At 53.3% G+C, this 24,390-nt stretch overlaps 1 protein-coding gene across 9 annotated transcripts; it reads right to left on the reverse strand.

Annotated features, from left to right (window-relative positions):
• Positions 1 to 10,530: 10,530 nt before the first annotated feature.
• On the reverse strand, positions 10,531 to 21,864 carry ARID5A (AT-rich interaction domain 5A). Of its 9 annotated transcripts, none has more exons than XM_036888583.2 (8): positions 21,749 to 21,864; positions 15,371 to 15,486; positions 13,918 to 14,038; positions 13,528 to 13,580; positions 13,327 to 13,413; positions 12,982 to 13,079; positions 12,529 to 12,688; positions 10,531 to 12,142 (listed from the first exon to the last, which is right to left on the reverse strand). In XM_036888583.2, the coding sequence occupies exons 1-8, from the start codon at positions 21,750 to 21,752 to the stop codon at positions 10,904 to 10,906; spliced, it is 1,878 nt and encodes a 625-aa protein (XP_036744478.2). In that variant the 5' UTR covers positions 21,753 to 21,864; the 3' UTR covers positions 10,531 to 10,903. The 9 variants fall into 9 exon arrangements, with proteins under 9 accessions (XP_036744478.2, XP_057352954.1, XP_036744484.2 ...); XM_057496971.1 differs by lacking the exon at positions 21,749 to 21,864 and adding an exon at positions 21,036 to 21,171; XM_036888589.2 differs by lacking the exon at positions 21,749 to 21,864 and adding an exon at positions 14,240 to 14,419 and having other exon boundaries at positions 15,371 to 15,476.
• Positions 21,865 to 24,390: the final 2,526 nt, after the last annotated feature.

The following is a 24,390-nucleotide window of genomic DNA, read 5'->3' on the forward strand; positions in this document are numbered from 1 at the left end:
ACTCTCCCCATTTCTATTCAACATAGTTCTGGAGGTCCTCACCACGGCAATGAGACAACACAAAGAAATAAAAGGCATCCAGATTGGCAAGGAAGAAGTTAAAGTGTCCCTGTTTGCAGATGACATGATATTGTACATAAAAATCCCTGAAGAATCCACTCCAAAACTACTAGATCTAATATCTGAATTCAGCAAAGTTGCAGGATACAAAATTAATACACAGAAATCTGTGGCATTCCTATACACTAACAATGAACTAGCAGAGAGAGAAATCAGGAAAACAATCCCATTCACAATTGCATCAAAAAGAATAAAATACCTAGGAATAAACCTAACCAAGGAAGTCAAAGACCTATACTCTGAAAACTACAAAACACTCAGGAGAGAAATTAAAGAAGATACCAATAAATGGAAACACATCCCATGCTCATGGATAAGAAGAATTAATATTGTCAAAATGGCCATCCTGCCTAAAGCAATCTACAGATTCAATGCAATTCCTATCAAAATGCCAACAGCATTCTTCAATGAACTAGAGCAAATAGTTCTAAAATTCATTTGGAACCACAAAGACCCTGAATAGCCAAAGCAATCCTGAGAAGGAAGAATAAAGCTGGGGGATTATGCTCCCCAACTTCAAGCTCTACTACAAAGCCACAGTAATCAAGACAATTTGGTACTGGTACAAGAACAGACCCACAGACCAATGGAACAGACTAGAGAGCCCCGATATAAACCGAAGCACATATGGTCAATTAATATATGACAAAGGAGCCATGGACATAAAATGGGGAAATGGCAGCCCCTTCTACAGCTGGTGTTGGCAAAACTGAACAGCTACATGCAAGAGAATGAAACTGGATTATTGTTTAACCCCATACACAAAAGTAAATTCAAAATGGATCAAAGACCTGAATGTAAGTCATGAAACCATAAAACTCTTAGAAGACAATATAGGCAAACATTTCCTGAATATAAGCATGAGCAACTTCTTCCTGAATACATCTCCTCGAGCAAGGGAAACAAAAGCAAAAATGAACTCATGGGACCACATCAAACTAAAAAGTTTCCGTACGGCAAAGGACACCATCAACAGAACAAAAAGGCATCCTACAGTATGGGAGAATATATTTGTAAATGACATATCCAACAAGGGGTTAACATCCAAAATATATAAAGAACTCACACGCTTCAACACCAGAAAGCAAATAACCTGATTAAGAAATGGCGCAGGATATGAAGAGACAGTTCTCCAAAGAAGAAATTCAGATGGCCAACAGACACAAGAAAAGATGCTCCACATCACTAATCGTCAGGGAAATGCAAATTAAAACCACAATGAGATATCATCTCACACCAGTAAGGATGGCCAGCATTGAAAAGACTAAGAACAACAAATGCTGGTGAGGATGTGGAGAAAGGGGAACCCTCCTACACTGCTGGTGGGAAATGTAAGCTAGTTCAATCATTGTGGAGAGCAATATGGAGGTTCCTCAAAAAACTCAAAATAGAAATACCATTTGACCAGGGGATTCCACTCCTTGGAATTTACCCAAAGAATATAACTTCTCAGATTCAAAAAGACATATGCACCCCTATGTTTATCGCAGCACTTTTCACAATAGCTAAGATATGGAATCAACCTAAGTGTCCATCAGTAGATGAATGGTAAAGAAGAAGTGGTACATATACAGAATGGAATACTATTCAGCCATAAGAAAGAAACAAATCCTACCATTTGCAACAATATGGATGGAGCTGGAGGACATTATGCTCAGTGAAATAAGCCAGGCAGAGAAAGACAAGTGCCAAATGATTTTCCTCATTTGTGGAGTATAACAATGAAGCAAAACTGAAGGAACAAAATAGCAGCAGACTCAGAGACTCTTAGAATGAAGTAGTGGTTACCAAAGGGGAGGGGTGTGGGAGCGAGGGTGGGGAGGGAGGGAGAAGGGATTGAGGGGTATTATGTTTAGTACATATGGGGTAGGGGATCATGGGGAAAACAGTGTAGCACAGAGAAGGCAAATAATGAATCTGTGGCATCTTACTATACTGATGGACAGCAACTGCATTGGGGTATGGGTGGGGACTTGATAATATGGGTACATGTAATAACCACATTGTTTTTTCATGTGAAACCTTCATAACAGTATATATCAATAATACCTTAATAAAAAATTAAAAAAAAAAAGATTTAAAAAGTAAACATAGGCAAAAACTTGATTGTAAAGAACCTTAGCTCTTTCAAAAGTGTGAAGACTGTTTTCTTAAATAATCAAGGACGTGATAAAGTTAAAGCATAGGAAATTATCAGACAAAATATTTGCCCTCTAGGTACATAACTCAGAAGGTAAAGAAAAACCTTCAACAATCTCTTATTAAGAGAAGACCAATAATCCAAGAAAACTTTGATTTTAACGGAGAGAAAGCCAAATTCTAGTTTTATATCAGTATATTTGATACTAAAGCTCTTTTTGAAAAACTTGTAAATAAGTCCATCAAATCATAGCCAGCTTTGACCACTGAAAGAAAACGTCTTTCTGCAAACATACACTATAGTCATACACAATTCTTATAACTTCTCAAGGTAGCAAAAATGAACATGTTTATTAAGGGACCTAAATATATTAATGGAGTCTTCAGTATCATATATAGAGGCAAAAACACATAACCTTAAAATTACACTTGTAATTAATGTTTCAGTATTTTATTAAAAAATGATTTAGGAATTGAATGAATGTCAATTATTTAACTCAATTTAGAATCAGTACAAGATTTTAAGTTACCTATACGTCCTGGAAATAATCTTCCAGTTGACATAGTACAAAATATAATTACTGATAAATCAAGTTCATCTGAATAGTGATTCAATTTGGTCAAACATAAATATTTCATATTCTTAAACACTGAGTAGAAGTGGTCCTAGCTTATTTGGTCAGTAACCCTGTGTAAGTTTAGGGAGGTCATACCCAAGTAGAATAAAATGTAAGCTTGTGTTAAGCTTAACATTGATAACTGAGAAAAGTCATAGCTGTTTTTGTTGAAACAATATTGAATGCCTCACTTGCAAAAGATTTATGTAAATTGTGTGACAGAATTCTTAAAGCATTTGAGTTAATTTGTGTAAGAATGCTTTTTGTCCTACATTGAAAGTATTAGTTTCAATTTCCTTAATTTGGGGAAATGTTAGGAATATTCAATTTATGTAAATATATCTAAGATAAATAAATCTCAATCAGAAAAGAGGTCCTTTAAGAGATTTATAATCTTACCTAATTTGATAATACCACCTGAAAGTAAGAATACTACACATTCAGCCACACAGCCAGACGAACAGGGCTGGTAGCTTCAATTCTTAAATTTCAGCCATGGGTCAAGAATACACAAAGACAAAACCCACTGTTTTGGAACATTTCATATCAGTGAGCTGTTCTTTTTCCAATGGGTATGGATTATTAATTGATTTGAGCTCCAAACACACAAAGAGTAGCAAACTAGATGCTCCATTGTCTTTCACCACCAAGGACAAGACGTCTATAAGCCCTTACATCCATTTGACCACCTCCTCCTTCCATTGCTCCCTTGCTCATCTGTGTGTCATGTCTGATTGGTGGCACCTATGTCACATGCCTGCTTGGTGGCACCAAGGGAGTTTGGGGGTGGGATTCTTTATAGCTTGTGCCTTGGGAAGGTGGTATTCATAATATAGGAGAGGGCCAAAATGGAGGGGCCCAGATGACGAGGATGGATGTTGGGTAGCCATGAAGGTCAGACAGACTTCCTACCGCACTCTGGCTATTGATCTTCCCTCAGTCCTGCTGCAGGCCAATGGAAGCCTGCTCTCAGAGGGAGGACAGAGAACACAGTCTCTGCCTCTGTCTCCCTACCCTACCCCTCTGATTTAGTCTCCAAGTTCCACTGTGGCTGATTTGGCTTGATTCTGCTTTCCGTATAAGCACTGTTTTGACAAGGCCTAAGGATGGGGCAAAGAAGCCTTTAAGGACTAAACTCAAGCCATTGTTTACATGCAAATGAAACCTGGGTTTTTCCTGGAGAAGACTAGCAGGAGTCTCCTCCTTGGTCCCAGTTCTTTAATGTATCAGAACTCAAAGTTGTATTTCTTGGAAATTCTGGAGTGATTTAAAATTCTCCATTACCTGACAAGCTTTCCTCCCCTTAGGACAAATCACTTAATGTCTGGAGAGAGTCCTTCATTCATTGTGAAATGGAGGCCTGGGGTTCTGTGAGCTCCTTACCCTCAGAGGTTTTCCTTGGCAAAAGTGATGGAGGAGATATTCTGGGCACCAAAGATCAATATCCTTGTGTTGGCCGCAGAAGGCTGTTAGGCTGGCCTGTTAGGCAGCCCAGCTCAGGCCAAGGCCCAGAGTCCTCTCAGCCATTACTGACTTGGCTCCACTGGTGTGACCCTGCTGCCTGGGACCTCTGGTTGGGGCGCCTGGACATTCACATAAAGGACACCTGGATGGCTGGTGACTTGTAATTTTACCTAATTTGAGTGGTAAGTAGCTGAAAATGTGTCTGGTTGGTTTATACCCAAACAGGAATTTATGAGGAGGATTCTGGGAATTCCCTCAGACTCTAAGATTTGTGATGCCCCAGGACATGCAGAGCCTCCTTGGAGTATAGCACGACACTCGGCTCCATCAGTCCAGTTAGATGGTGCTTGGGCCTGGCAGGGGATTAGCCGTGCTAGACCATTCTAGAGATGGCCACGGGCCACCTGTAGTAGCTGTAGAGAGATGCCAGCCATCAAAAGAAGCACTGATCATGATTACAAGTCTCAGGCATCTGAAAGGCAGCGTGTCAAGGAGTCTTCAAGGCTGATGTGAATTCACCTACCAGCATTTTGGGCTGAGGGGAGAGGAACAGTTCTTCAGAAATAACCTGGGGATGGCTTCTGAGCCAGAGCCCTCTGGGAGCCGCTCAGGATAGTGGGTAGCCCTTTGAGGGGGATGTTTCTGATGTTGGCCAGTGGGGACATGGACCCCATTAATTCAGGTCAAAAAATGGAAAACTTATGTCCAGAACACCTGTCCTATGGGGCTAGGTAGAATTGGGGACCGGTGGTTAACAGGAAGCACTGACTGCCCTAAGAGCTAACCATCAGGGGAGAATGCAGGCTCATATTAGGTCCCACAGCTGCACATGGGGTGGTACAGGAGCCAGCATGGCTTCTAGGAGGCAGACTTCTGGGTGAGACTGGAAGAAGAGTGGGAGCAGTGGAGAGGGAGAGTTTTTCATGTAGATGTTTCCTGTGCTTCCAGAGCTAAGGGAGGGCCAGGCATGCCAGGTTGCTGCGGTGCCCCAGGGCTCAGCCTAGGGCCTGTGAGTGGCAGGACGCTACAGGGAGACTGGGGAGGAGCAGGGCCAAACTGATTCTAGGGTTTATTGAGGGTAGTGGCAGCCTGTGGGCCAGTTTAGGTAGTGGAGTGAGCTAATCAGAGTGGGCATTTGGAATGATTCTTTTACTGTGTCATCTACTAATTTCTCCCATACTGAAGGCCACTGGCCCATCTCAAAAGCACTGCAGTTAATCTACAAATGACACTAGAGTTGTTCCATGTCCACTACATTCTTGGTGTCAACAAATTATCGCTCTCCACACAGCCCAAGTGGAAAGACCTTTTTATTGCAGGGGGAGTGGGCAGTCAGCCTACCTGGCTTTCTCCCAAGAAAGCCTCGTGAGCACAGGTAAGCCTGGGACATAAGATCAGATTCTCTCTCCTGAGCTGTCCTTGGCTGAGTCCCCTGGGAAGGACAGCAGCTGAGGCTGAGCTAGTGTGCCCGTGAATGCAGGGTGCCGGGTGACGAGGGAGGGGCCACCCTGCTCTGTAGCACTTCTCATCCCTGGGGCTTGTGAACACTCTTGCTCTGGCTTGGTTCAAGCTGCCAGCGTGGCATCATAGAGTGCAGAGCGGTGAAGCGATGAGCCTGTAGGAGCCAGCTGGGCCGGTGGACAGCAGTGCCCAGAGAGGAGACACAGGACTGCTGCCCGGTGACCTGGCTGTGAGCTGCGCAGGCTCTTTCCTGCCCCGGGGGAGTTCGTCTCTGTGGCTTGCAAGCAAAGGCCAGAAAACACTCACTAAACCTGTGGGGATGTCAGTCCCTGGGCCTGTGTTCTGGCTTCCAGCTTCTTAATCTCTTCTCCCTGCCCTGCTGCTCTTCCAGGGGAGGGGTGACAAGGCCAGGCAGGTGGTCAGAACCCCAAGCACTAAGCTAAGGATCCAGAGATAGGGGCCCCCAAGGGAGGATGGAGGTGGGAAGGCAGTCACCCCAAGACCCCACCTGGGAGCCCCTTCTCCCTGCTCTCCTTCCAGTGGCCCTTTTCTCCCCATGGGGGCCTCAACAGCAGGGCTGGGCAGTGACTGCCACTTGCTGTGCACAGGTGACAGTAATCCAGGCATGGCCAGGGCCCAGAAGATCTGGAAAGGTCTTCTCAGGACCAGGAGTGTGTTCAGAGGAAGGTCACCAGCACTTTGCCAGTCACTAGACCTGTTCTGCACCTCATTCTGGGTCACAGGGCAGAACTCATTTCACAGATGCACAGATACAGCCCGGGGAAGGGGGAAAGGCTTCTGGTATCTCAGGAGTCCACCTGCCCTGCTGGCCCATAAAGTAGGGAACACTTGCACAGGTGACCTGGAAGTGGCCCAGCTCTGCCCTCCCCTCTGCCTGGAAGTCCTGTTGAGTTTCCAGCAGCAATATTCTCGGAGTTATTTGCTTAGGAAACGGGCCCTGGCTGATTTGATGAAGAAAGAGTGAAAGCTGCCACCTAGTGTCTGAACAGCAGCAGGACACCGGCTTGAAAGCAGGAAACTGGAGCCGACAGGACACAGGTGGCCTGGCCAGGGCTGGGCCCCTCAGGGTTGGGGACAGGCAGGGCTGGGGGCACTGTAGTGAATGTGCAGGTGTACCCTGTCCAAGGGGAAGTAGTCCCTACTTAGCTCCAGGAAATGGTCCCAGGTGGCCAGAAATTCTGATTTTAAAAGAGAAGCCCAATATCCAAGTTTTTATGTGAAATCTCTTGATTTTTAAATGCTGACAGTTACAAAAACATTTTTAAAAATTATATGGGTCAAACTAACATGATCAGGCCAACACCTATAGCCTCTGATCTTGGGTCTAAATGGAAATCACTCACTTACCTGCACAGGCTTCCCAGCTGCCCTTCTCGAACCACCCTCCCACCAGCCTGCGCTGTGCCCCACCAGGCCTCTCCCTGCAGCCTGGTGCAGTGCCGGCCATTTCTCACCACCTGCCAGAGCTGAGCCGCTCCCTTGATCCCAGGCCCTGTGGATCCCCACGAGGGTCATGTCTGGGACCAGACCCCTGCCTTGCACTTTGGTGTCTACAGTCCTTCAGGCCTCCCTGCCACCCCATCCTTGCAGACCCAGCCCCTGCTGTCCTATTTGTGCCAGCTTCAAGGGTTCCCGTGCCCTGGCTGTCCGGTCCTTGACCTCCTGCCTCCAACCATCTTCCTTCCCACCCTCCCTCAGCCCTGGCTCAGTGATCTCGCCCTTCAGCACGAGGAGTTCAGCTGCCCCTTCTCCTCCCAGCTCACCTCCTCCAGTTCCTGTAGCCCTCTGAGCCCCAGGGTCTGCGATCCGTTGGTCCCATAGCCATCCTGGGACTTGCTCCCCCGTCTCCCCTTCCACTCCACCAGTGTCCCCGCTGCCTAAACGGCCACCATCATCCCTCCTCCAGCTCACCAGACCCTCCAGCATGGCCTGTGGTGAGGGACCCAGCTCCCCCATCCCAACTCTGCACCCGCCACCATGGGTGTCAGGGGATGCCTCCTGCTGCCAGGCCACTGGAACTCCTGCCATAACTTCGAGCAGGAACCGGGGCCTTCCAGGAACATGGGGCCTGGCCGTGCAGCCCAGGGCCTTGGTCCTGCCCACCTGGCTCCCTGTCACCTCCTCCAGCCATGGCTCAGATGCCACCTTCTCCTGAGGTCTCCCTGCCATTCCATTTAAAACTGGGCACCCAGAAATAGGGTGACAAGTGGCCCGATGTTGTGCTCAATTCCTTTGAGTATCCGCCTAAAAATGGCTATAATGGTAAATGTTGTGCTGGGTTATATTTTACCACAAAGTGACCCTATGTTTTGCCCTAGCACTTAACTCCTGATATGCTCTGGGTCTTATTCAGTTGCTTATTTCATTTCCCCCTGCAATGTCAGCTCCACGAGGGCAGGGGCTTGGATGTATTGTCCCCTGACATGTCCATCTCAACACCAGAACAGTGCCTGTACAGGGAATAGATGCTCGGTGTCTGCCAGATGCCTGACCTCTGGCCTTCCACTTCAACTGTCACCAGGAAAAGGGGTGGAGACTGCTGGGAACACTCCTTCCAGAGTTGCCTCCACTCATGGCTGCCATCAATAGCTGACACACCACAGCTAGTTTGAAAGGGGTCCTAGAAATGGCCTTGACATACGGCTTATGCCACAAATGTAGGTGCTCTGCCAGCTCTGCTGCCCTGTGTTCCCAGTGCAGTCGGGCTGTCAGGACACAGCAGGTGACAAAATGAGGTTGGAAAGCAAGATGCCCTGGCATGCACCTGTCCACTTAGGGTAGTGGTGCCCACAGACATGGGCAGGAGGCCCTCCAGCAAGCCAGGCACTTCCCACCAGCACATCAGATATCTGCAGCCACGGGGTCTCTGAAAGCTGTTGCCTCATTCGTAAAGGTGGCCAGTACCTTCCTCGGGAATTGTGAGAGAAATCATGTAAAGCTAACACACCAGAGCTGCAGGGCACCAGCTTCCCAGGAAACATGCCTGCACTAAGCCCTGGTGTTTGCTGATGTGCAAGCAAGGGCCACAGCTCCTGACCAGGGACCCACTCAGGCTAGATGCCCCGCACTGAAAGGCAGGGTCCCCAGAGCAGCCTCCAGAGGGCACCACCACCACAGCTCTGAACTTGCCGAGCCCAAGTTCTGCCCACCTCTGTGCCAGGGCGGGGTGCTGTGGCTTTGCAAGGTGAAGGGGACCCCAGTGACCCTGCCTGAGACCAGACCCCTGCCTTGCACTTCAGTGCCCACAGACCTTTGATCCTCCCTACCATGCACCATCCTTGCGGACCCTAGCCCACCCACAACAGTAGCCCTTGCCTTCCCTTTGCCCAGGGAATCTGACCCCAGTGACCTGTGGCTCAGCACACAGGGCACTTGCAGGGAGGGTGGCAGGATCCAGCCCCTCAGACACCCACTGGACTCCAGAGGCCTGGGCAGCACATGGGTGCATGCTGGAGTCAGGGACTCAGGGCTGGAGGTCATGCAGCTCCTTGGGCAGGCAGCTGGTATCTCTGAGGGTTGGCAGGGTATGGGGAGACACCCCCCAACTGCAGAACCAGAGCATCAGCAAGAGTGGGACCGCTGCCTCTGGCCATCCCAGCTTGGAGGGAAGCTGCTATCTCACCTGTGCCTGTCCAAGTGCCCCCTCCACAGGCAGCTCCCAGAGTTGGAGGCAGGAGGCTGGAAAGGATAGCCTTCAGCTCTGGCAGCCCACTCTGTGGTGCCAGGCCTGTTGTCTGTGCCCTGGTCTGGGTAGTCGTACTCAGCACTGGGTAAGACCTGCTGGCCCCAGCCACTCACCTGCTAAGGGAGCTCAAAGCAGAGGGCCCCTCCCATGGCCTGAGGCCATGGGCATCTCAGAGGGAAGGGTGTGTTACAGCGGTGTGGGTCCAAAGCCACCATGACCAGTCTGAGGCTGGAAGTCAGGGGCCTGGCTCCACACCTGCCACACCAGCACCCCTCTGGCCAACAGAGGCACTGCCTTTCCAGGAACGTGAGAAACTTGGCAGGCAGTTGTGCCCAGCTTCTGAGAACAAGCAGCTTGTAGGCAGGGGAGTGATGCCTCTGAATCACCCCCCAACTGAGACGAGGCCTCCACTGCTCCCCAGCTAGAGCCTGGAGGAAGGAGGGTGTTAGGCTGCAGGACCCCCGTTGCAACCCAATTTGAAACCACACTGATGCCCAGATGAGATGCTGACCCTTCCCTCCAGGTGCCCCCAGTGGGAACCTCCTGGCCACCCATGTGTGGCAGGCAAGTTGGGGTGGAGTGGCCGCTTGCCAGGATTCAGCAGCAGGCCCCCAGGCCTATGTCCACCACCGGGCTTCCTGCTCCCTCCCATGGACCCCAGAATTACAGCCAGCCTGGGGCGGGGCCTAGAGCACTGGAGTCACATCCCAGTGCATGGCTCTCCTGTCACTGACCTGCTGGAAATCACTGGCCCTCCAAGCCTCAGACCCCCACCTGTCCCCTTAAGAAGGTAAAGGCGGGTATCCTGAGGCTGCCTAGGAAAGCGGATCAAAGGCACAGGACAAACGGTGCAGCCTGCTGAAGTGTGGCAGAAAGCTGTCTGCTTTGTGTCCTGCTCTTCAGTGGGTGGCAGCCCTGCAGATCAAGCAAATGTTCTCCCCACCCTACAATGGCACCCTGCCCACAAGCACGTCCCCATCCCACCTGCCCTTATGAAGGTCTGAACTATGTACACCTTAGGGCTGGATTCACACTGATCTTTTATTGGATTGTCCATGAGCAGCCTGGACACTCCAAGGTGCCATCCAGCTCCTCAGCCCTTCACCCCATTCTGGCTTCTGCTCTGGGGGGCCCAGGTGGTCACTGCCAGCCCCGTGCCATCTTCTCCCAAGGCCTTGCAACAACTGGACCCCCTATCCCAGGCTTGGGCTGCTGCTTTGAGATAAACTCAGTTTCCCCACTCCCTTTCTCTTTGGGCCCAGAGGCCCATTTCTGCATGGGGCACAGCTGGGCACTTGTGGGGAATGGGCTGCAGCCAAGCCCCCTGGCAGTGCCTACCCTCAGGCGGCATCAGACCCGCCACAGCACAGTGCAGCGCAGCTCTGCAGGATCCACCCTACAGCTTGGTGTTGAGGGAGAAGAAGTGGGGTGCTGCATAGGTTGTGGCAGGTGGCACATGCCAGGCAGATGAGGCCGGGCAGAATCTGTGGCGGAGAGCACTGTCAAAGGATGCTGGGGGGAAGTGCATCAGGCCAGCGGCCATGGGTGAGGGGGTTGTAGTGGCCAGGAAGTGGGCCGGGAAGGCTGGGATGACCAGGGGGCTGAAGGGGAGTGTGGCCTGGGACTTTAAGGGGTCTGGGGTGCCAGCAAAGTTCAGTGGGCAGCGCAGCATGGTGCCCCTGTAGGCGTCCGGGAGGGCAGGCCCCAGGGCTGGGCCCAGCAGACAGGAGACGGCCAAGCCTGGCCCCACAGATTTGGCCCCACACTCCTTGGCATCTACCTCCTTAAGAAAGGGAGACACTGCCCGCAGTTTTTTGCCACTATGGGCAAAGCCCTCTTCCTCCAGGCTGCGCTTGTTGCTCAAGCCAGGGCTGCTTGGGAAGTTGGGTAGGGGCACAGGGCTCTCAGCAGGGACCTTGGCCATGGGGGACACCCAGCAGGCTTTGGGCTTAGGGTAGAGGCTGCCCTTTCTGGAGCCACCTTTGTGGAATGCAGAAGGCCGGCTGGCATTCCCACCCCACACCAGCTGGGGCTCTTTGACCGGCAGCCCTTCCTCTTTGCCAGGGGGCCCCAGTAGCACCCCATCTTTAAGACTGGGGAAGAAGTCCCGGGGGTGTTGGCTGACAGGCTTCAGCACCTTGGTGGGGTAGGCATGGAAACAGCCAGTGAAGATGGGAGCTGGTATGTGGGGGCCAGCTTGAGCCTCCTCCCTAAGGCTGCCACCAGAGGCCTGCAGTCTCTCCTGAGGGGACAGCTGGTGCCTGGAGTTTTCAGCTGGTCCTCCGGAGCTCGGGGGATAATCCGGGCTGAGAACGGCTGAGGATGCCTGGGGCTCCCCATTTGGGCCACCTGCCCCATGGCAACAGCCCTCCTCCTGGCACTGCAAGGCCTCAACCTTGCTCACTTGGGCCAGGAGCTTCTTTTTGGCCAGTGGTGACATGATGCCATGTATCCCTTTGCAGTAGAAGCTGGACAGGAGCTGCTTGTAGGCTTCAGGGCAGCTGCTGGCACCCACAAAGGGCAGGGAGGATCCAGGGGCTGTGCCTGCCTGTTCTGTGCCATTCCTGGGGAGCTCCTGGCTGGGAAGCTGTGCCAGGTCAATGGTGGCATCTTTTTTGGTCTTTCCTGGCATCATCTAGGATGAGAAAAGGCCATGTCTTGGCTGGGTATGAGCCATGCATCCTGATGTGGGGATGGCAGGGTTCCAGGGGGGTACCCAGGAGCCTCTGCTTACCTCCTAGTGCCTTTGTGCAAAAATTTTAAAAGGTGTCCTGTCTTCTGAAGGGACACAGCCTGGTATTGGGACATGGGGCCCAGTGAATGGGGCAGACTATGGACTCCAATGAGGGCCCCTGGGCAGTGACAGATTATGCAGCTGTCACAGGGGCCCTGGAGCCCTCAGAGCGTGTTCTGGGTGTTCTGGGCAGCTCTCTGGCCATGATGAGGACAAGTAGGGGGCTGCAAGAAGCAGGGGACAGGGAGGCCCAGGGTCAGCTGGTGGCCTCTAGGCTCAGAGCTCACCTGGTCTACCTGCTTCTCCTCCTTGGCCTTCTTCAGCCTCTCAATGGCCCCATCATCCCCCCGAGGCTCCTTGGCCATCTTGTATTGCTTCCTGGGCTTGGAGGCGGGCAGTGGCTTGTCGTCCTCCCCCTTCAGGTGCCGCACATAAGGGAGGACCAGCCTGAGGAGGAGTCAGGCATGTCCACCAGGAGGCCAGGCCTGATGGGTGTACCACACCCCCCACCTCCCCAGACCCACCTGGCTCCTCCCCAGAAAGTGTGCAGACAACCCACAGCTGCTGGGGCCCAAGCTCTTCCTCCTCATCCAGGAGGCCTGCCACCTGGTGCCCCTGCGGGAGCTCTGGGCTGTGACCACAGGCGCACACACACGCCCCGTTCTCCCTGCACCCCCACCCAAGCCCCCTGCAATCCTGGCCTGGAAGGTGAGGTGCCTGTGACCGGGCCCCCACCGCACCTCTCGTAGTGGCGGCGCGTGCAAGTGGCTGCGCTTGTGCTGCCGGGGCTGCCCCCCAGCTCGTCATACACGTTCTTCCAGAGGCGGCGGCCGGTCACCTGCAAAGGTACCATGTGAGGGGCGTGCCGGGGTCCTTGCAGCCTCAGAGCCCCACTTGGCAGGGACAGGCAAGGCCCGCAGCTTTGCAGCTGCTCTTCCAGCAGCAAGAGCTAGGGGGGCGGGGGTTGGGGGTGAGGGGGCTGCTGGTCCTGGCCAGACTCCCTCCCAGAGGCCATGGCCTGACTGCTGGCCCAAGGAGCTTTCCACACACAGGGAGGACGGGGCAGATGCGGGCAGAGTACTTGCTTGGAGCAGCAAAGTAGCAGTGGGCGAGGTGGGCCCCTCCTTGCTGCAGCACACGGGAGAGCTGGGGAAGGGTTTCCACTCCAGATGCTGTCTGGAGGCAGGGACAGCTCTGTGGGGCTCAGCCTCTTCCCCAGCTCTGCCAGAGTGCAGGGTGCAGTGGGGAGAGGCAGCATGCTGAGCTCTCAGAGGCACCTTCCTTACCATCTCATAGGCCCCCAGCTTCTCCACTGCCTTGTAGATCTTCCACAGGTTAACTGGAGAGAAGGGGGCAGGGCCACTGTCAGCCTCTGCAGGAGGAGGGACAGCTGGCAGCCCATCCCCACGGCCCTGTCAAGCAGGCACAGAGCCAGCACGTCCCCACACAGGGCCACTGCAATGGCCAGCCAGGCCGGGCTCTGTGTGCTGGGGGCCCAGTGGCCCTGCCCTTGCAGCCCTGTGCCTTGTGGGGGAGGGGAGAGCCCTTTCTAGGTGTAACCCCTTCAGGCTGGGAGCGTCCGGGGTCACCCAGAGTGGAGGTGCTTTCCCCACTGCCCTGCCTGTGTAGGGCCCTCTGCTGGGCTCCCCCAACCTGCCTGCACCCCAGGGACGCACTCTGCTTGAAGCCGAGATGGGGCACCCTCTCGATGGGCGTGTGTCGCTCCTTCATGAACTTGTAGAGGCTGACCAGGAAGGCCTGCTCCTCCTCCCGCTCCCCGCCTGCCTCGGGGGAGTCCTGGGGAAAGAACAGGAGGCATTGGGAGAAGCCCCCAGTTGGTGGGTGGCTGGAGACGGGCAGTACCACTGGCTGCTGGGGAAGAAGGAGGTGGTGTTCCACAACCCCAGGCTCCCGCAGGAGGGAGCAGGCCCCCGCATCCCCCCAGCCTACTGCCCTGGGCTGGGGTGACTGTTTCTGGCATCACGCAGGCACAGTTACCAGCATTAATGACCAGGACCCCGAGTCAGAGTCCGCAGACGCCTGGCTCTGGAGACAGCCAGAAAAGTGACCCTGAACCTCCTTCAGGCCTCTCCAGACAGATCGCTTCTTTATTTTGCTCTAGATTTGTTACATCCACATCTCAGCCTCTACCAGACAGTGAGTTCCTGGGGGCAGGCTCTGTGGTCAGAGCAGAAGGAACAAAGGTGCTTGGTGCTCTCTGACACTGTGGGGTCGCCCTGCCAGGCTTTGCAGTGGTGGCCTGACTCTCTGACTCGCCAGACTGTGTGCTGAATTCAGGGAGGTGAAGCCCTGCCCTGGGTTCCCGGCATACTTCTGACAGATGCACAGGACTTCTGGGTTCTGCTCCCGCACAGGCAGTTTCTGCGGATGCTGTGCATCCGGCTGGCATCTCAGAGCAGGGGTATGGCTGGGCTGGGGCAAAGGGCTCAGAGGACAGACAGCTCCCAGGTCCTGGCTGGGGAGGCCCCAAACACCAGAAGGACATAAACCATCTGGGCCTAGAACAGCACAGAGGGCCATGTGTTCCCCAAATACTCACTTCAAGCAGAGTTTGTGACTTATCAAAGACCTCTGATAAACCATAAAACTCCCTTCCTGTTCCTTACTGCTCTTTGATGAATTTGCTCCCACTCCTCTTCTCTGAAGCCCATGTTAGAAACTGTTACTATGTCCAACAACTTCCATATGAATTAGGATGCTCACTCCAGACAGTGCCATCACAGCAAATGGGGAAACGAAGGGCGTGAGGCTCCTCTGGTGCATCCCTTCAATGCGTAAATCACAATGACCTGGCTGGCCTCACTGAGTGGCGTTAATGTCCACATCAGACACATGGATGGGTGGAAGCAGGTGCAGTTTTACATCAGAGATTTGTGCTTTTATCTGTTTTATAGATTAGGGTTCCAGGTAATCTTCATTTGATAAAAGGGTTCTGCCAGGAAAAGTAAGACTGCAACCCCTCCTCCTGCCTACTCAGTGGGCCTCTCCTGGCTCTGCGCGTGGAGGGTGGGGAACACATCTCCCTCCTGAGAGCCTGGGGGTCTCCAAGGTCACACTGGAGGCTGTGGACAGGCAGGGAAGGGGGGCCCTGGAGGTCGCTCGACTCACCTCCAGCTGGGCAGGGCTCTGGCGCCTGCTCTGATCACCATCGGGGAGAGGGGACAGAGGTGGGTCTAGGGGGTCACCCCCCTCTGATGGCTTCCTTTTCCCTTTGACAGGAGGTGCTGCAAAGAGAGAAGGGAGAGGAGGGGGAAAGGGGAAGGAAAGAGAGAGAGCACTTGAGATATAGGCAGGCAGGTTGGAGGTGAGGAGAGGTCTCCTGGGAGAGGTGGCATCTGAATCTGCCAGGTGGGGATGGGCCTCCCCTTTCTTCTGCAGCAGCTCTCCGCCCACCGTCCCACTGTGTGCAGGCCAGCCCTCTAAATGCACCTGCACATGCAGGCGTACCCTGGGTCCCTCTGCTCTCCCTCCTCTCCCGTGTCCACTTCCAGCCAGGCCCCACACCCACTGCTGTTCCTTCCTCTGTTCCAGCCATCTCCCCACACCTTTGAAGGAAACCCTAAACCACCTCAATGTATGTGAGAGGAGGCTGGGTTGGGGCCATGGAGCTTAGGGAAATCCTTTCTCCAGAACCTGCCCCACATTCAGGTAGAAAGTTTTTGCAGCAACTCAGTAGAATCGGGAAAGATGCTGAGGCTCCCTGGGAAAGCACCTGGGGGTGCCTGGACCACAGATCCTCCAGGAATAATCAAGAAGAGAGTAAGTTCCCATTCATGATGTGTCCGACTTTTCCTTGGGCCTGCAGAGTTCTAAGTGCCCCTAGTTAGGCTCCCCTCACCTGCAAGGGACAGGTGACCCTTCCGGTCTCACCTGACAGGTCACTTCCTCTGGGTGGCCTTCCTCGGCCCCCAGTCAAGCACAGGGCTCTGGCCTCTCCTGGCCATCCTTGGCCATTCACGGCCATCAGGACTGAACTGTCTGCCATTTGTCTGGCTTTCTGACAGTTTGAGGAGGCCTCCCAGTGACCACCCCCCTGGAGATACCAGGTAAACCAGAAGGAGCGAGTTTCCCACCAAGCTGCATGGAGGGCAGGAGGGGCCAGAGGCTCAGTTTTACTAAGGCAGCCCTGAGCTGGAGAAATGCAAGCCAGCGCCCATTGCAGACTGCCTCAGGCCACGCACACACCCACGGGCTGGCAGCTGCCCAGGACCAGGAACCCATGCCTTTTTCTTCCTTTTTTCTTTTTGTTAATCTAGTATGAACTGTCATTCTCCTGGTTTGCTCCAGCCCAGGAAATCCTCACTGCTGGACACCTGAGAGATCCCCCTCCATCCCAGACAGAAGAATCTAACAACACATCCACACCGACGGGACCCATGCGGCTGGAAGCACCTTCAGTGCTTGTTCACACAAGCACCCTGCTCACACCCTGCAGACACTTGGCTGACCCTGACTCGTCATGTACTATCTCTCATTCAGTTCCAAAAAGGACCCCATTTTAAAGGGGCCACACTTTAAAGGAAACTGAAGTCAGAGAAGTGAAATTGCGTGTCTCCTTGGGGGACCAGGATCCAAAACAAGGTGTCTGGCCGCCTGTCCAGGGGGCTGGCCTTGCCACCTCTGTGGCTGCTGTGCTTGTCACCAAAATTTGCAAGTCCTTGATGAAGAGCCCATATGAGCTTGCAAGAGAAGCCAGTCCTAACGCTTATCAAAGACAGACACCCAGGCTGCCCTCTTGGGCTGGCTTCTGACCATTCAATACCTCGATATCTTATTTCGATATCCAGAAATAACTGGATGTTAGCTAACAACTGATCCCCCCAGCTTGATGCCTTTTCAGCCAAGTTCTGAGTGAGTCTGTGCCTCAGTCATCCCCTCTGTGAAATGGGACCGAAAGCCCCTTGAGTCATTTGCTTGGTCCTGTGAATTCCTGAAGCCTTCCGGGTCACTGGAGCACTTGCTCCCCCAGCTTTTCTCCTTTGTCTCTCTCTTTTCTTTCCTACTGGCTCAGATTCTTAGCATACAACTCTCTCTGTCCTCAGTTTCTGAGTGTAGTGTGACCAGGGCTTCTCACTGGAGCTCCCTGCAAACTGTGTGACCCTGGCAAGTCACTGCCACGGACCTCAGAAAAATGAGAAGGTAAGACCAGAGCCCATGAGAATCACCCGGGGAGCATTTTAAAGACACTGATGACTGCCTCCCTCAACTGAGTGTGATTAAGGTCCTGCAAGGGGCATCAGTATTCAGCTCCCCAGGGGATCTCAAGAGGGCAGCCAGTTGCGAGCCAGCTGGCCAGGGGTATCTGGTCCCTTCTGCCTGGTTCTGGTGTTGGTGAGCTCCGCCTGGGCCACACTCAGGGAAGATCTCCAGGAGTAGGCACTCGGGTTACCTGGGAAGGAGGTCATCAATCTGGGCTGTTTAACCCCAGGTGGGAAAAGGATTGGAGCTCTTGACTAGAGACACAAAGAGAAACACTCTATCTCTGTGTCCAGCCAAGTCCCCAAATGAACTTGGTCTCTGTTTTCTTCCAACCAGGGCTAATGTGCTGTCTGTCTTGGCAGGGTCTTCTGGGCCCCCACTCCCACAGCCTTAGATGAGGGAAGGGGAGTCCTCTCCCTCCTTCTCCAGGGTGTCCTCTGCCCTATTTCAGCTGCCCAAATCCCTCCCTTCCCCAGTGTAGATCAGGGTTGCAGGTAAATCTTCACTTGGAAAAAGGTTCTGGTAGGAAAACCAAGTCTGAAACCCCCTATATTAGGTGCAAGTGGGTCCTCGTGCTTGCCCGGTTTGCAGCCCCTCCCCCAGCTCTGCAGGGCCCTTTCTGTACTGCAGCATCCTTGTCAGATCCACAAGTCTCCCCAGCTTCTGGTCCTCTGAAGGTCCTTCTGAAAGGCCCTGAGTGCTTCCTGCTGAGCTTATGCCCTGAGTTTTGGGCACCTGGGTAACAGTGTGAGAAAAGCTTTGATAATCCACAGTAGGATTTCACCCCCCAGCCCCTGCCATTTCCTCATTTCATGTTGGGAAGAGACAGAGAGAGGCTGGTGGCTGGGCTGGTGATGAACTCTGGGCCCTTGTGACCAGGACTCAGTGGGCAGTGCATGGGGGTGGCAGGGTGCCAGGCAGGGGGATTACCCAAGGCCTTTCCTGTGTAGGCATCTGACTTGTTTGACTCCATGGCATGCACTGAAGTCAAGCTTAACCCCCAGATCCTAAAGGCCACAGCAGGGAAGAGGTTAGTTTCAGTCAAAAAAAGGATGCTTCCTGAAGCCTACTTGTTCTCATGCCATCCCCTCCTCCTCTTCCCATACTGTCCACTCCACCAACTCAAATCAGTGCTCTCAGAGGCCTTGGACTATGCATTCTGTTCACTGCCTCACTGAATCTTCCCAGCTACCCAGTGGGTATGGTATTATTTCCTTCCTCTTATGGATATAGTACCTGAGGCTCTGAAACGTTCAGTAACTTTTCTGAGGTCGCACAGCTTACTGGTGGCAAAGCTGGAATTCAGAACCAGAGCGCTCTGTCCCAAGACACAGGATCCTGAGATGTAGAGTTGTTCTACGGGCACAGGGAGACCCCAAGTTCCTTATCTGTGCTCTGAGGGTACAAACTTGTCCGCCTTCCCTGAGTAGATCTGCTGTCTCCCTATCACTCGCACCAATCTGCCACCAGGAGCATGCCCCTGCCCTACCAGGTAGCATGCTGAAATCAGATGAGGGTGGCAGGAGGGGAAGGGGGGAAGGGACTCTGACACCATACAATTGCATCTTTACCAAGTCAGTCATTTCTTCTGTGCCTGTTTTCCCATCTATCAAGTGGGTGTGCTAGACCCCATGGGCCCAACATTCTAAGTAGAACAAAGTGAGAAACAAGGCTTCCCTCACAAACCACAGCCAAGTGTCTGAGCGTGCGCACACACCCCTCAATGAGATGAGGTCTTCCTGTCCTGCTCACTCCCCAGGGCAGCTCACTGCTTTGTACTGCACACAGCAGGTACCCCATCATCAGCCACGGGGCTGCAGTGGAGCCCTCGATCTCAGGGGTTCCTGATGTCCAGAGAGGGGCTTGGGCTGTGACCAGTTCAAGGTTACATAGCCTGTCAGTGACCCAGTGCCAGGCTGCACCATCTCTCTCTCTCTCTCTCTCTCTGTCTTTCTCTCTCTCTCTGCCCCGCCTCATTCACCCTTGGTGTAATGGAAAGGAAGTAACACTTCCTTTCATGAAAAGTCACCCACTGGGAGCACTGCCTCAATTACAACAATAATGGTAACAGCAGCCTCAATAACAACCAGCAGACACGGCCCCACCTCCTCGCCTGAGGTTGTTGGCTTAAGTTTCTTTTAGCCAGAGTTGGAGCTGAAACAAAGACAGCCTTTGAAGCAGCCAGTCCACCCCTGCCTGGCCCAGGAGCCAGCTGCCTGGCAGAGTCTGCATGTGGCACTCTCTCCAATGGGCTGTCTGGGGAGGGGACCTGCCCAGGCTGTGCTCCAGCCAGCACTGAGGACAGATGAGCTGGACATGGGACTCCCAGTGGCACAGGGTGCAGCTCCTGCCACAGCCCTGCCTAAGTGTCTCAGCTGGCAGGTGGGGAACAGGGTCTGGGAGCAACTGGGCCAAGATGACATCCTTGAAAAAATACAGAAAGGCAGGCAGGGGGTATGGGGGAACCACAGCAGTGGGACTACCAACACCCAAGCCCCACTGGGACTCCTGTCCCTCTTTAGCCAGCTCTGGGATGTCCTAAAAGACCCCCTTCCAGGATGAGGCTGAATCCCTACTGCCCTCTCCTCCAAGTCTGGGTGATATTTGACGGTAACAGTAACAGCTCCGTGTATGCACTGTTTCCTCTGTCCTTATGAACTCTACTTCGTGTTCCCATTCCACCTATGGAGAAACCAGTTTCTGTGTCTTGTCCAAAATGTGGGCTAGTAGTAGAGGCACAGCGTGGGGAGGCTGCCTGACCCTGCACAGGGCACTTTTCTGCCTTCCCGCTTTTCCACTTCCTTCTAGCGCCCCCAACGGTTTCTCTAGGCCCGCCGAGTCCCAGGCCAGTTCACCCCTGGGAAAACTGAAGACCACGGGGCAGGGAGGGAGGGGGCGGGGTCCTGGAGGCCTGCCTCGCCCTCACCGCCAGATTCGGGCGGGTCTTTAAGCCCAAGAGATTTTCAGACTGTAAATCAAAGAACAAGGGGCTGATTTCCCAAGGTCCTCTACCGCTGCCACTCCACGTTCTAGGCCACAGACGGTCCCCAGGGCTCTGATGGGACTCTAGAACTGCACTGTGGGAGGTCGACCCTTTAGCCGCCATCTCCCACCCCTCCTCTGCCCTACTGGGGCCTGTGGACGCAAAACCCCCAGTGCCCCATGACGGTGGTGTTTGGGGGGGCGGGAGGGAGGTTAAAAGCACCTGTCTTCCTCCCCTTGGCCCCGCGGATCCCTTCTCGCCGGCTGACGACCCCACAAACAAAGGGACGCTGGGCTCGGCCAACGCAGTGCCTCCAGACCCGCAGCTCCGAATGCTAGCGGTCCGGCGCGTCGGCAGGGCTGGGGCACGCGAACCCGGCGGGCGGCGCCCCCTGCACACCCGGCGGAGCAACCCAGATGCGGCAAACCCGCAGCTCTCGGGCGCGCGAAGCCAGGCACCACTCCTTGCTCGCTCGCTCCAGCCTGCGCTTCAGCTCTGCCCCCTCCCCACCCCGCCCCAGGGCCGCCCCCTGCCCCTTCTGGAGACCAGAGGGGAGAGAAGACAGAAGAAAAGGAGAGCGAAAAGGGCTACCTCTTTCCTGCCGGGGCACAGAGCAGGGTGGACAGGAGACAAGAAAGGAAGAAAACAAAAAAGTAAAGAGAAAACACAGAGAGTAGGGGGCGAGAAGCCGGTAACCGCCGACGGATCTGCACACCCCTCTGCTGAAAGGGGAACAGTTGATTCTTCAAAGCGCATTGAGCAAGTTCTTCAAAACCCGCGCAGAGTCACTTTCAGGAAACTGCGGCCGCGGTAGAAAGCGCCCCGCGCGCCCGGCAGTCCGGGAGCCCCTTCTCGGCGCGCGGGTTCTGAGAACCGCGGGAAGGGACGGGGCGGGCTAGGGCGGGGGGCAGAGAAACTGCTGCGGACAGCTGTCACAACAAATTAGCTGAGGCCAGCTCGAGATTGAAACCACAGCAGGAAGTGGGATGACAGAACCGAACGGGACTTGGTGAATTTCAGCCAAGAGACGATGAAAGAGTTTCGAAATAAACGTCCGGGAAGCCCCTGGCCGTCCAAACTTTTCGTCTGTTCTTTTTCCGAAGGGCGCGCACCGACACCCAGCCTCACCCACCCCGGAGGGGCGGAGGGTGCTGGCGCCCCAGGCCGGGTAGGTCCCCGGCGCCCTCTCCCGAGAGTCCGCCTCCGGCCTGCTCTGCCCTCAAAGCACCACCAACGGCCACGGGGGCCAAGGCAGACCCGACACCGTACTCTCGCCCTCCCGGCTGGGCCGCAGGGCCGCTTACCCATGGCCCAGCGAAATCCCAACGGCGCCAGCCGCGACGCTCCGCGCGCGGTTCTCCGCGCTACTGGTCTGCAGCGCAGCCGGCCGGCCGCCTCCTCTCAGCCCCGCCCCTCCCCGCCAGGGCACCGCCCCCGCTCCGCTCGGGGCTCGGGTTGGTGGGTCTGATTCTTCCGCTAGGAACAGGGCCCGCCCCTGAGCCCGGGGAGTTCTGGGAGTTGTAGTGTGCTCTCCTCCCAAGGCTCCAAGCAGGGCTCGTGGAACAAGCTTCTCACCCAGGAATTTCTGGGGCCTTGTGCCTCTGGAGGCAAAACTAGAGGCTTGGAAAAACCCTCCTTGCTCGGCAGCAGGGCGCTGGGGGCTGGGTAGGTAAGCAAAGTGCTTCTGACTGACTTGAATGGGGTTGTGGGCATTTTCCAACTCCCACCCAGCCAGAGTTGTTAAACCAGGAGCTCAGCCCAAAAGGGCAAGTCCTCGGTCAAAGTTCTGTGGGGTCCAGAAATGCCTGGGAAAGGAAGTTTGCCCGTAGTGGCCAGTGGCCATGTAGGCCACTTACAGAGTGGCGGCTACAAAGTGAGCAGTCCAAAGAAGGAGTATGACCCCTGCTTTGGGAGATGAGGGTGAGGCTCAGCGTGGAGTGGGGGCCAGAGGAGCCAGGCTTTCATGGAGGGAGGAGTAACTCAGCCGTGGATGCTCATGCAGAGGAACACCCGAGGCTCAGGTCTGAGAGCCCAACCACTCATGACATCATTCACACCAGCCAAAAGGTGGAAGCAATCAGTGTCCGTGGATGGATGCATGGATAACTGTTGCAAGTTCATAGGATGAAATATTCAGCTTTAAAATGGGAAGGGAACTCTTGACACATGCTGCAACATGAATGAACCTCTAAAAGGTGCTAAGTAAAATTAACCAGATACAATAGGACAAATACTGAATGATTCCACTTACATGAGTTACTTAAATCAAAATCATAGACACAAATAATAGAATGGTGGTTGCCAGGGACTGGGGTAAGGAGCAAATGGGGAGGTATTTTTTATTAAGTCAGAGATTCAGTTTTGCAAGATGGAAAAGTTCAGGAGATGTACAGTAGTGATGGTTGCACAACAATGTGAATATACTTAATGCCACTGCACTGTATGCTCTAAAATGGTTAAAGTGGTCAATTTTATGTTATGTATATTTTACTACAATTTGAAAAATGAGCCTAAGGTCTCAGCATGTGGCTAGCTAGGACTTCATTCAACCTTGTTCCTACATAGTAGGCACTAAATTTTTTTGTTGATTTGTTTTAATACAACGTCTCTATGCATTTCACATCGTAATTGTCCTCATTTTGTAGGGTAAAACCAAGGCACTAGGGGTTTAATTAGCCCAACTAACATAGCTGGTAAGTGGTGAAGCCTGGACTAAACCCAGGCTTTTGGACTCCAGAACAGGCCTCCTGAACCATTCCCTTCAGCCATCTCTTAGCAGTACCATTACCAGAATCATGGATCGATGCCTGAAGAGGAGAGAGAGCAAAGGGGAAGACATGAACATGGTGAATAAGTGGTGGGCTGGCAAGATGTCTGGTCGGTAGCTGGAACCAAGGCCTGGAACCCAGGAGCAAGGCACAAGCTGGAAATACAGATAGCCCAGGAGCCCCTCATACCCAGGTGCACACCAAAGCCGTTTGTACCCACTGTTGCCCACCCATCATCCTAAACAAATGGAGCAGGGCTGCAAGTTGGTGACCCTGAAACCCTGGCCCCTGTTCTGTGGTCCCAGGATGGAAGATCTCTAGAGGCTCAATCCAGAGCAGACAACACTGTGGCTCCCCTGGCTACCTACAGCACCTGTAGATTTGGCAATAGAAACACCAACCACAATATTTAGTAACTGCCCAGAATAATCATTATAATGGTGATTATAATAGTGCACCCACTTTACAAGAACCATTTACAAGCTCTCCAGGAGAGCTGAGCTGCGGTGGCAGGCACTATGATAGAATGCCAGCAGGAAGCTTACTGGGCTTCCAGTTTCACCTTCATCCATTCTGTAAGGATTGGGATGGATACCTGGATGCTACCTTCAGGGTCACAGTCTAGACCAATCCCTCCATTCTGGACTGGATATCCTCCTGACAAACTCACTACCTTACAGAGCAGCTGTGTATTCCGCCACGGGACAGGGCTATCCAGGCAACCATGCACATTCTTAGAGACAGTGGCTATTGTGCAAAATTGCAGCAAGTCAACACCTGCCTGTGCCAACCTGGGAACAATACGATCTAAATTTAATTGCCTGCAGAGGCAACTGTTTGCAATAGTAATTTACAACGGCCAGGAGATCTTGCAGAAGAGGCATCTCCATTTGCCTCCCTAGCAGCACAAACACTTCCATTGCTCAAGCCTCTATCTCCCAAGCATCCACCCTCCAACCATAGGATCCCAAGCCAGGATAGCCTGAGAAAAGTCACCTGGCCCCTCAATGTCTTGGTGTCTTTCTTTATTTCTCCACAAAAAAATTCAAAAAACAAAACAACAAAAAACATTACAAGTAAATTCATCCTCTCTGACACACTACTCCAAATCCAGTTCCCTTAGACTGGGTAAAATTTCCTGAACGTTCTCTGTGTATTTCCATAAATATATGTATCCA

This window comes from Manis pentadactyla, chromosome 2, assembly GCF_030020395.1.
Source record: "Manis pentadactyla isolate mManPen7 chromosome 2, mManPen7.hap1, whole genome shotgun sequence".
Taxonomy (NCBI): Eukaryota; Metazoa; Chordata; class Mammalia; order Pholidota; family Manidae; genus Manis; species Manis pentadactyla.

Coding starts and splice junctions, on each gene's coding strand:
- ARID5A (XM_036888583.2), bottom strand. Junction 14,039..15,370: donor AGAGCCCTGCCCAGCTGGAG/GTGAGTCGAGCG, acceptor TTCTTTCCCCAG/GACTCCCCCGAGGCAGGCGG. Junction 13,080..13,326: donor CTGCTACTTTGCTGCTCCAA/GCAAGTACTCTG, acceptor GTACCTTTGCAG/GTGACCGGCCGCCGCCTCTG.